Source organism: Epinephelus fuscoguttatus, linkage group LG12 (assembly GCF_011397635.1).
Source record: "Epinephelus fuscoguttatus linkage group LG12, E.fuscoguttatus.final_Chr_v1".
Lineage (NCBI taxonomy): Eukaryota > Metazoa > Chordata > Actinopteri > Perciformes > Serranidae > Epinephelus > Epinephelus fuscoguttatus.
In genome coordinates this window covers 25,985,946-25,998,123 of record NC_064763.1, presented here as the reverse complement: position 1 = coordinate 25,998,123, position 12,178 = coordinate 25,985,946, and the positions used below count along the sequence as shown (strand labels likewise).

Below are 12,178 nucleotides of genomic sequence, written 5' to 3'. Positions count from 1 at the left end.
AAGTGAGGTGACACTATTTGTTTTCTCTGTTAGTGTTTTCACAGCCCATTGTCAGCAGGGCAAAGCCAGAAATGCTCAAGTCTCATTTCATTCCAACAATGGAGAAATTGAAGAAACGCACGTCAAAGGTGGTGGCTGAAGAGGACCATTTGCGGATGGAGGGAAAATCGGAGGGGGATGAGGAAGACGGCACCATACGTGATGAGTTTGCTGTCCTCTGCAGAGACTTGTATGCCCTCTACCCTCTACTTATTCGCTATGTGGACAACAACAGGTACAATTAAATTAAGTCCAACATATTAAAGCATTTGAACAGTGGATCCTGCCTGATGTGGCCAGAATTATAACATAATGCACTTAACTTTCCATATATTGTCACTCAGCAAAACTGACTTTGGGTAGCCTCAAAGTAATTTGTTCTGCTACAGGGCAAGATGGCTGACATGCCCAGACCCAGATGCAGAAGAGCTCTTCCGAATGGTTGGAGAGGTTTTTATTTTCTGGTCCAAATCTCATGTGAGTATGTTCATTTGGCCTTTAATTGGAGTCATTTATTGCACCTGGCATCCTTCACTGTGTGTTTCCTGTTTCTCTCTCTCTCTGTGTGTTGTAGAACTTCAAACGAGAAGAGCAGAACTTTGTGGTGATGAATGAGATCAATAACATGTCATTCCTCACTGCTGACAGCAAGAGCAAAATGAGCAAGGTGGGTTGTTGAGAGGCAGAGCCAGTGCTGCAGTGAGGCTGGTATAGTGTCAGATCTCGAATCGGGCGTATTGTGAAACAACTGTATGAGCCTGTGCACACCTGGTATTAAAATGCATCTTGGGTGATCCATCACGAGTGGACAGCTGCAAGTCTGTCTATTCACACCTGGCACTGGAATGCGTCTCCACGTGAGTCTTGAGTGACCACTTGTGACTCAGTCTCCCTTCCCTGCTCTATATGCAGATAAACACGCACATAATTTCCCATTGCAGATGCCAAACAAGTTGTTGTTTTTAAATGGTGGGAGTTTTGTTCTGCTGTACACTCACTCACTGAAAGTCTGCACACTCACAGTAACAGCTATTACCTTACAGCTTCTGATGGGTTTAACATCAGAGTCGAGAAGTTCTGATGTTGGTGTGACCTTCTGTGTAATAGCGTCTTCTATGTTAGCTTGTACAAACAATGGCAGACATTGAACTGACAGTTTGTCAGGAAGAGTGCGGTCCTTCAGCACTGCTTCAGCTATTCAGGACAACAGCTGAATAGGCGGTCCCTCACTGTGGCCCGAGACACATTAGCATACACACTGCTGAAAGAATGTGGCCATTAAGGACCTCAAGATGCATGCATGCAGGACGCATTTGGTGCATTCACACCTGTACTTAGAGCTGTCCAGTTGTGATCCAGTCACCCAAGATGCATGCTATACCAGGTGTAAACAAGGTCTAAGTGTTTCTTTCTTTGTGCCCTCATTTTTTATCGTGATTTGAAGATTTTGTTACTTTACCAACCATTTTCAGCCAGTTATAGATGGTCATTTATTAGTCTATATATTACTCTTACTATGGCTGTAGGAAATTCAAAATACAGTGTCACAGATTACAACCCAACAAACAATCTAAAACAGAAAGGCATTTATGCACCTTCTTTACCAGGTACAGGATTTCAGTGCCTAATTTCCTGGTAGTGTCTGATTATTTATATGTACAGTACCTTAATATTCTTGCTCATTGGGCTTGGTTATACATAGCAAAGCTTTCTGTAACTTTTGGAGGATTGATTTTAGAACGATAGCAGCTGTGTTAACAATATTCTCTCTTTGGCTGTCCCTTGTCCTCTTCTTTTGGGTTGCGGCTGGGTTTCCAGGGCGGGGACTCAGAGGTTAGACTTTGTTCCTGCACGACCGCTGTGCTGACCGCATGGCACCTCACTTTGGGGGAGCTTTTCATCAACCTCTCCAGCACACTGGCACATCTGATCCACACACTCTCTAGTACATCCACAAAGACACACATAGAGACACGCAAATTCCATTTAGAGAGACATGACCCGAGACAACTTACTCAGTGGCAGTGACAAATGCTTTTTTTGTCCTTGCAGCTGTAATGGCTTGGCCATAAATACTTAGCAGTCTATTAAGAGTGGAACAAAACTCAGTTGAGAATCTGTCATTGCTATAAATACTGCAAACAGTTAACTACATATTAATAGAATGTGAACATCCCAGCCAGAAGTCTCTTCAAAGGAGCAACAGATGGAATTTGGATCCACTTACACTGCCATTAGTATTGCTGTATCCCAGTGTGTGAGTTTTTGCACTTGTGTACCGACAAACAGTCTTTGATTAGATCATTTCATGTCTTACACAAAACTGATTTAATGTTTTCACAGACTTTAATTAGTGCAAAATTACACATAGGAAAAAACAGTAATGATTATACACTAGCAAGAAACACACATCATTCTCATACAGGATCACTGGACATATGGGAAGTCCCCATCTGCGGGCCATCCCCAGTCCTGCCAGTGTGTGAGGGGGGGAGTCTGGAGGCGCTTGATGAAAGTACTCAGCTGTAGAGTTGGGCTCATGGCACTGGGCTCTACACTGAGCCCGAGCTGGCAGTGAGAGCACAGTGCCATCATCCTGTCACTGAGTTTGCTCTTTTCTGATCGTAGTTGAGGTGGAGTCTTCTAGTATGTCTTTTGTTTCTTTACGTTGGAGGATGGTTGATCTGTAGTTTTTGTAATGCAGCTTTTTGCCACTAGGGGATGATGTTAGTCTTCTCTGTGCTCTTTCTTCTCTCCTCCCTGGAAATGCCATGGCACATCATGGTGTAGTTTCCTTTACACTCCCTAGTATCCACACTAACACATGACTCGATACTTAACATCACTGAAGCAGTTTTCTTAAAACATTTTGTTGGGTTCCCTTTTTTAGAATGTGCTCAAAATGACCATGAACCTAACCAATACATTAATTCACTCTTATTGTTGATATTATTCCCCAAAATGCTTTGCACTCTTTTTCCTCTGAACTAGTCTTCCATAACACACCTGCATCTGGCTCTGAATTGAAGCAGAAGCAGTGGCTGACACATGGAGTTAGTACACTTGGCACTGATAAGTGTTTTTTATTTATCTTGGATGGGGAGTCTAGGGCCTCCAGGATTAACTTAATTGTACAATTCTGAATGATAGCCCACCTAAAATGAAAAGAAGGCCTCTTCTGTTTGCTTTTTCATTTCAGCCTTAAAACTATAGTTGGTAACTTTTTGTTGTAAGTGCTGAAACTGTCACTACATCCACAAAGTATTGCATAATACAGATAATCTGTAAAACAAAATCATGTCCCTTCTTCTGCCTCTAATGGCATTCACTAGAATCTATTGCGGCTCACCAAAAGCAACCAGTCAGAGCCGAGGTGTCACTAACACAGCTGTCAATCATGTCAATCACTGCTCGTGAGCTGCAGTTAAATTGTCAGACAAGGCAGCACTAATCAAATAGGACATAAGATTCTGCTACTGCGTTGTCTATTTCTCATCTTGAATGCTGAATGCTGAAGCAAATAGGCGATGCAGTAACAGAATCTTGATTCATATTTGATCAGCGCTGTCTAGTTTAGTTCATGAGTAATGATTGACAGCTGCATTAGACACTCCTGGGCTCTGAGTGGTTGTTTTGGTTCATATACAGTAATACCGTGAGAAACACAGAAATATGATTTTTTTTTTTCACAGATTATATCTCATGTACTGCTGTGTCAATATAGATACAGTTTTAACAAATATGACAAAAAATTATTTTTATAAAACCATAGCTTTTATGTATGTGTCTGAGGAGCTACCTGTAAAATCTAGTCTATTATTAAGTCTATTATTTTTACAAGGCAAGCTAAGGGCTTATACATAAGCCACTGTAAACAACCCCATAATAACTGGAATTTTGTGAAGCTCAGTGGACCATATTAGGAGCATCTAGTACTTTTTTAGCAGCAATATGTGTAATATCTCAGTGGTAACGACTAGTTTCAATATCACTTATTAATACAGTCGCCAAATCCCCAAGTTAGATTTACTCATTTGAGTCTCTAAATTAGTCCAGTAACTGTGCACCCTAAATTTTTCTGTGAGGTGGCTGTTACTGTGTGAGTCTGTTCGCTACATTTCTATGGCACAAATAGAAATACCATGTGACCTACCCTAGAGCATGCATTTAATAGACTAAACATATTCCAAAATGCATTTATATATTATATGACATACATGTACACATCTTGGAGGACTCCAGAAAGAGCAGTTAACAGAAGAACTGAACTCTCACAGAAACTGAAAAGGAGTTCAGGAGGCGAGCACAGGGACATATCCCATAGACAGTTTGTTTTACAGTAGGTGTGTGATTCTAACAGCTTGCTAATAATAGTTCTAACTCTAATATCACGAATTTTGTTTTGTAACTTCATCTAATATTTTAATTAATCACCAAGGGCTGCTGTTGTTACATTAAATCCACAGTTAGAGGAAAGCATATGGGTTTGTTGTAGCTATTTATCCTGTTCATGGAATGCTGGATGGGTTGTCACTTGAATGAAATCTGTTTTCTGTTGCATGTTTTGTAAATGCAATTTCACTGGTTTACTTTTTTTTAAAGACCCATTCCTTTCAGCTTCCCTTTCCCCGAGCCAGCTATATCCCCACTTTGCCCACACATTTTCACTATACCCTCTACTTACCAGTCTGAGCTCAGAGAAACAATGATTTTTATATTCCGGGAATAACAGGAAATACGTTTTCTTTACACATTGTCGACAGTAAATTCCCCAGTGAATGTAGCTGGGTATTTCTAAATGGAGAGATTGACTGTTTGCATAATAGCACAATGAACAGTTTGCAGCACTGTAGAAGTGCTCAGTCAGTAGCATACAGTACAGTAGCATATATTGTCCATAATGTCAGTTTCATTTTTGCTGTCATGGTGTTGCAGTCATTCCTAGCATTATGGTTAAAATAGTTAATTACAAATGAGGTCTTATATCCATGAAAGTGATGCCTGGCATTGAATCAAGGCTGCAATGTGTTCGATACAAAGCAGTGGTAACTGTCGTGTCATACCTCTGGCATTTTATGAGATACTGTGAATGCTTTTTGGTTATTGTCCCTTTTCTCAGGGTGGAGGCTCAGACACTGAACGCACCAAGAAGAAAAGACGTGGAGATCGTTACTCTGTGCAGACTTCACTTATTGTGGCTGCCTTGAAAAAGATGCTCCCCATAGGCCTCAACATGTGCTCTCCTGCCGACCAGGAGCTCATCAACTTGGCCAAGATCCGATACTCTTTGGTATTTTTTTCTGACTTTGAATGAACTTGATACTGGTAAACATCTGTTGTCTGATTTCTATCATGTTAAATACTGTGATTAAAAACCATTAACCATTAACCAATAACCATTCTTAGGGGAACAGTAGGTACTAAACCTTTTTACTTTACAGAGGGACACTGATGAAGAAGTAAGAGAGTTCCTGCAGAACAACCTTCATCTTCAGGGCAAGGTATAATTCCTGGACCGTTAGTCCTGGAGCGTGGTATTTTCTTCCAGGAATTAGACTTGTGCTAATAGATAATCAATCACAATACACATCAGACAGCTGTGTATTCCTGTGTTGTGCAAAGGTGGACAACCCATCCATGCGCTGGCAGATGGCCCTCTATAAGGAGATGGCAGGGAAGGCTGAAGATGCTGACGCTCCAGTGAAAGTTGTCAAGAGAGTACAGGAGGTTTCTGCTGTCCTCTACCACCTTGAAGTGGTGAGTTGCCATTCTCAGTCATACCTGTACTAACTGTTGTAGACACACACTGTCTTTTCAGCATGGAGCATGAGAAAGAACCTCTGACAGAGATGGAAATAGCTCTGAAAAAATATGATTTTTAAAATATTTGACTGATATGGGAAATCAGTTAAAAAACTAAAAATGATGACTTTAGGCTTTTTCTGCTGTCCATAAAACGTTATCATAGAAAAGTTTTTGGCCACACTGTTATAACCTTCTTTGGTACAGACGGAGCACCCATTCAAATCCAAAAAGATGGTGTGGCACAAACTGTTGTCCAAGCAGAGACGCAGGGCTGTGGTCGCTTGCTTTAGGATGACACCGCTATACAACATTCCAAGGTGAGGATCCACACTGACTCAACTGACATGCACTGATTTGGGTGTCAAAACACAATAAGGTATAACGTTTTCAGGTTGTCCGTCAGTCTGTCCGTCTGTGTGTATGTCCGTCTGTCCAATTCTCGTGAGGGAAATTCTCAAAAATTTGTCTACTTGGACTCAGAGGTCAAAGTAACTGTGACCTCACAAAACGTGATTGGCCATAACTCAAGATTTTATACACTTATTATGACAAAACTTCACTCAAATGTCTAATAGGATAAAATTAAGTCATGGTATTTTATATGCAAAAGGTCAAAGGTCAGCTTCACTGTGACATCATAATGTTCTGCACTTTTCTCGCCATTATTCAACATTATAACTCAGGCACAGAAGGGGAGACATTTGGTCAGATACTGAATCGGTGACACTAATCTTGGGCACCTAAGACTAGGAGGAGGAGATGAGTGTGAAGCATCCATGCTTTCATAGACATGGATGTACATTGTAACTGCAACTTGACTGGTTCGCGGAGGCATACCAACGTTAGGTGGTAACTCTAGTTGTGTTTTGTTTTTTGCATTGCAGGCACAGAGCGTCAAACATGTTCCTCGAGGGATACAAACGCAACTGGCTTCACTCTGAGGGTTATTCATTTGAAGACAGGATGATAGATGACTTATCTGTGAGTGTCATCTGACATCTGTTTTTAATCTTGAATTGTTTTTTTTTTTTGTTTTCTGTGCCATAACTCACCCTTCATCTGCTTTTACATCCCAGAAAGCAATGGAGCAGGAGGAAGGAGATGAAGAGGAAGAAAGAGAAACAAAGCCGGATCCCCTCCACCAGCTTATTCTGCATTTCAGTCGTACCGCTCTAACAGAAAAGAGGTTAGAGAGGTCCTCGCTGATACAACAACACTGAAATGCAGGAATGTGGTATAAACACAGGGTGGCATGTTATTCCTTGTTATCTGATTGTCTTCTGTTGTCTCTATTTCAGTAAACTTGATACAGATCATCTGTATATGGCATATGCAGATATTATGGCAAAGGTAAGTATTTGAAAGGTTTGCTGACCAATCGTTGAGGTTTGTGCGTAATATACTTTGAAACACTTATATTTCTTTCTTTTCTTCTCCATTTATTTAGAGTTGCCATATTGGTGAGGAAGAAGAAGGGGGAGATGAAGGGGTGGAAAAAGCTGAGGATGAGATGTCCTTTGAGGTGCGACAGTCAGAACTGGTAATGGGCGGCCAGGGGCTGGGGACCAGGAACACAGTGGAGCGGTAGCTCTCAACGCATTGAGTGACGTCATCATCAGAGCATTACTTCACAAGCACATCTCTTTCTCTTTCTGTGTTTTGTCTCATTACCTCCGTCTGTTCTGTCTGTCCTCTGTCTCTCCTGTTGGTATGTTCTGCTCCATTCATTGTGAGTTGCTTGATTTAGAAACTCAAAGCTCCAATCCAGATGTTTTTTACTACTGTTTGTGTGCCATAATCTTCTCAAATCCCACCATAATAAAACCATAATTTGGGACAAAACTTATTGTACTCCAATTCTAACATGCACTGTAAGTATTTAAATGTACTCTTTACTGTTTTAGACTTATTAGTCAATGCGCCTTGAATCTGGATTGGGTCTTATTAGATTAAATTAATATAATTTAACATCAACAATGTTAATAAAGATAATAAAACTAATAATCATCACTAATAATTATTTCCTTAAAATTAAGGTATCAACTCAGCTTGATGGACAATGTAAATCACTTTGCATAAAGTTATGAAAATCAAGTAATGCCTTAGAAAAATGTGGCTGAAAATGTTTCCTGTTATACCACACAGCCTACCACACTGTCCTTTCTTCTAGTTTTACTCTGTACTGCTTATAGAATTAGAGTGGACTGGTGGGGCTTTCTATACTTTATGGTTTACTTTGAAAGGAAACACCAGTTGCCACTGCGCCGGCCTTTACTACATTCCTTGTGACGAGTTTATGAGTCCCAGACACTGTACTCATTGAGACATATAGTTCTGACTTCACTGTTAAAAGCAATTGGAGCTGAACTGTTTAAAAAAGCTTTTTGTTTGTTTGACAGTTGTGCTTTGTCAACATGTATTGTTGCTTTAAACTACTAAAATATATAAATTTAAAAAATGCCTTCAAAACGTGTGAGGGCTTATATCAAACTGGGGAGTTAGACACGCTAAAAGATTGTACAAAAAGGCTGTAGATGATCTTGGCTGTGTTATCAAAGGCCATTCAAATTCAGATCTCTACTGAAAATGATTGAGTGTGATTTAACACAAACTCATCAACTAGTGATGTCATTCCTCCCAGTTTATATAGCTGTCCCCATTTGTCTTTCTCTCTGTCTCTTTCCCCATCACTCCATGTAATCCCACTTACCTTCATAACACCCGTCTTTATTAACTGAATGCTACTGATCAATGTTCCCTTCCCCCACTCACATAGCATACTGACAGACTACAGTGAAAGCCAGTGTAGTACATGCAGAGTTAAAAGTTATACATTCATACACATACTTGTAGTTTTAAAAGTCACATATATGATGCAGTGCATAGTTCATAGTCAGGTTTCCTTAGACAGTTAGGGACTGCAGTTTGAGGTCCAACTGCACGACACATAGTGGGTAGAGCATGGCTAGGCATACGTGGGTGGGTGGGAGGGGGGTTGGATGTGGGAAGGGAGGGAGGGTAAGGGAGGGGGGGTGTTAGGGGTTTAAAATGTGGGATGCTACAAGTTGATTTGTGATGTGGCTGAACAGAGGAATGTCAGTTTGTCTTCTGAATTCAGAGATATTTATTTGATTGCCATTTCCTTCCTAGAAGTGGCATTTCATTCCCAGTTGGCTCAATACTACTCAATACTAAGAACTGTGCATTAGCGCAAGTAGAGATAAAAAAAAAACAAACATTTGGAGCCAGAATGGTTTGTATGTTTTTTAAAATTTGCATATTTCAAACCATTTCTTTAAGCAGAGGCACACTACTATGAAATGCCAAATGAAAATATCTCCGATACAGAGAGATTACAACTTTTGCACAAAGTGTCTTATTTGCAGGGCTGCTGCAATAAACACACTTTGGTAAACTATACGGCTAAAATGCTGAGCCAATGGGGCTGTTTTCCTGTAGTCTAACGCTTGCTCCAGTCGGCAAACGTGAAGAAGTAGAGTAACAACTCCATGACTAATAAAGTGTGGTGACTGAATGTGTGCGAGGGTCAGACAGGTACTGTAAACTGACTGTAAACATAATGCAAATTCTTGTAAAAAGACTGTATTACTGTACATGGAGGAGAAAAGAAGGTAAACAGTAAGTGTCAGAATATTTTGATATAAAACAAAGGGAAAACTCATGACCTGACTTTGAATATATTACTTAATTCACAGAGTAGATACTTTCTCTTTAAAGATCACTTCATGTATAAATGTGTAATGCTACGTTCATGGACCATTGAGATAAGAAAAGGTAAGGTGATTAGACCATGTTTAAGTGAACAGTTAGGGACTCCAGTGAATGAAGAGTGAATGTGAATTAAATGATTAGACTGATGGTTAGATTATGAATGGATAGAATGGACAACTCTTACATTTAAACACCTGAAGCTGGTTGCATCAGTGCTTGCCCCTGCTGTGTACTGGATACACAAAGATGAGATTCTCAACAACAGTTTCAACATTTTGTTGAGTGTAATGCAATGAATTGGACACCATCAGATTCTGCTTCACAGAGTCACCTCTGATTTGAGGGCAAGTGGTTAGGAAGTCAGTTAGAGGACCCTTACATGTACTGCTTATGTCACACAAACTAGTCCTTGCTCAAATATTAGTAGTTAGTAAATATCCTTTACCAGTAACTGCCGGATGTAACAAACTAACAGTAAGGAGTAAAACAGGTAAAACAGTTGCCATATCTATGTAACCTGAAACTTTATAAATGTTGTTTCATAATAATGTAAATCTCTGCCTCAGTATGAAACAATGTGCCAGTAATATTTGACTTACTTTTGACTAAAGGAGCAAACAACATCAGTTGGATTGGCATAATCAGATATTTCCCTCTCATTCAAAACTGTATGAATACCACTAACTTTAAAGTTCATTCTCCATGTGTGCAGACATAAATAAAACAAAGATATCATTAACAAAAAGTGTATCTTTTGCGCCTCTAGTTAAGACATTTCTTAAGTAATGAAAACCTAAGTTTTTAAACTAGTTGTGACTTAGAACTTAGGAACGACTTGGCGTTCAAACTTAGTAATGGTTTTATAGCTGGTGCAACCCAATCCTGGTGTTTTTTTATTTAAGACTGCCACTGAATACTTCATCAAATATCTGACCTAAGAGAGTCCACTCTATCTATTTAAATTCTCTGTGTGAAATATAACAGCAGCACAAAATGCTCATAATGTTCGTGTCCACCACAGGAAAAAGAAATGGAGAAACAAAGGCTCCTGTACCAACAATCCAGACTTCATAATCGTGGTGCTGCCGAGATGGTCCTGCAAATGATCAGCGCCTGCAAAGGTGGTCACGCTGCCCATGTTCAGGATACACTTTCTGCCTGCAAACATGCCTGCACTGCGATGCAGTTTATTGTAACCAATGACGTTTTTTTCATGTAGGTGAAACTGGCCCAATGGTGACTACAACCCTCAAACTGGGTATTTCTATCCTTAACGGTGGAAACAGCGAGGTTCAGAGGGTATGTTCTCTGTAAACATTTTGTCACTTTGAATTTGAAGTTACCTTTGAATAAGCACCTTTTATGGATTACCCCCTCTTTTCTTTTTATCAGAAAATGCTGGAGTACTTGAAGGATAAGAAGGATGTAGGCTTCTTTTTGAGTGTCCAGGCACTGATGCAGACATGCTGGTCAGTTTTCAATTAATTGACGCAATTTTCAACTTTTGAATAGTAAAGTGACTTCCAAAATGTACATTATTTTAAAAGTTTTGGAGAGTACACATCTGATAATGGGTTTGTGATCTCTGCAGTGTCCTGGATCTAAATGCCTTCGAGAGGCAGAACAAGGCCGAAGGGCTCGGCATGGTGTCAGAGGAGGGCACTAGTAAGTCCCCACACTCTTTAATCTACATCACCTATTCAATTAAATTTTTCAATCAATCAGTTTTATTTATAAATAAATAAATATATTTTCCTTATAAATAAATTTATAAGGAAAAACTCCCCCCAAAAAATCTTTAACAGGGGAAAAAAACGCCTATGGGCCTAAGATACAGCAGGTCCAGCCATTGTTAAATATTATCATGTAAATGATTATCTGCATCATTTTGAAGGCACAGATTGCAATGTTAAACACACCCATGTCATTACACAATCAACAGCAATGGGACACAAGTGTCGCTGGCACACATTTTTTCTGAACACTGTGTACACTGTTAGACCACAAAACAAAGTAATTACATTCAAAGTAGATCCAGAGTGTCTATGGAAATTATTTGCAGAGACAATTAACGACTCCAAACTAAGTGAGCACCAAATGATGCCATTATTTATTGTACGGCGACTTTCAGCCCAGCAGCAGAAGTAATGACAGCAGCACTTTGCTCGGCCTACATGGACTGCATTTAACATCATAGCCCGACCCTTTATCATCTATACAGATGATCCAAAAACAATCTATGCAGATGTTATAACTTAGTTTGATAACTTGTTAGCATTTTGCTGCACATTTTTATGATGTAAGATTGGCAACTGCAGCAAGTAGGCCAAAATAAACAAAGTAAAAATCAAAATCATGATCAATATTTTCTTGTCTTCAGACAGAAGAAAATAAAGGTAAGAAAATATTGAACAATTTTAAAAAGAAGACAAAATGAACCTAATCAATCCATGATAATAGTTGAAAAATAGGCTCCACATATACAAAAGATCTGGACGGCCTCACTTGACTTAACCAACAAAACCCAAATAGGTTTATTCTGTGCATAGATTAGTGGCAACCGGTGCCAAAAACGAAGGGGATTTTATATTTTTTAAGCAAC

The 12,178-nt window shown here is 39.6% G+C and overlaps 1 protein-coding gene across 1 annotated transcript in view; it reads left to right on the top strand.

Moving 5' to 3' along the window:
* The window catches only part of LOC125898947 (ryanodine receptor 1-like), a 50,142-nt gene that overhangs the window by 23,040 nt on the left and 14,924 nt on the right, over window positions 1–12,178 (top strand). Inside the window, exons 69-84 of the mRNA XM_049593027.1 lie at window positions 34–274; window positions 429–516; window positions 614–706; window positions 1,858–1,872; window positions 5,159–5,329; window positions 5,481–5,540; window positions 5,662–5,796; window positions 6,049–6,161; window positions 6,729–6,825; window positions 6,921–7,030; window positions 7,143–7,194; window positions 7,292–7,384; window positions 10,598–10,697; window positions 10,796–10,875; window positions 10,969–11,045; window positions 11,168–11,241. Of these exons, the coding sequence (XP_049448984.1) occupies window positions 34–274; window positions 429–516; window positions 614–706; window positions 1,858–1,872; window positions 5,159–5,329; window positions 5,481–5,540; window positions 5,662–5,796; window positions 6,049–6,161; window positions 6,729–6,825; window positions 6,921–7,030; window positions 7,143–7,194; window positions 7,292–7,384; window positions 10,598–10,697; window positions 10,796–10,875; window positions 10,969–11,045; window positions 11,168–11,241 (1,599 nt within the window). The remainder of the gene's footprint in view (window positions 1–33; window positions 275–428; window positions 517–613; window positions 707–1,857; window positions 1,873–5,158; window positions 5,330–5,480; window positions 5,541–5,661; window positions 5,797–6,048; window positions 6,162–6,728; window positions 6,826–6,920; window positions 7,031–7,142; window positions 7,195–7,291; window positions 7,385–10,597; window positions 10,698–10,795; window positions 10,876–10,968; window positions 11,046–11,167; window positions 11,242–12,178) is intronic.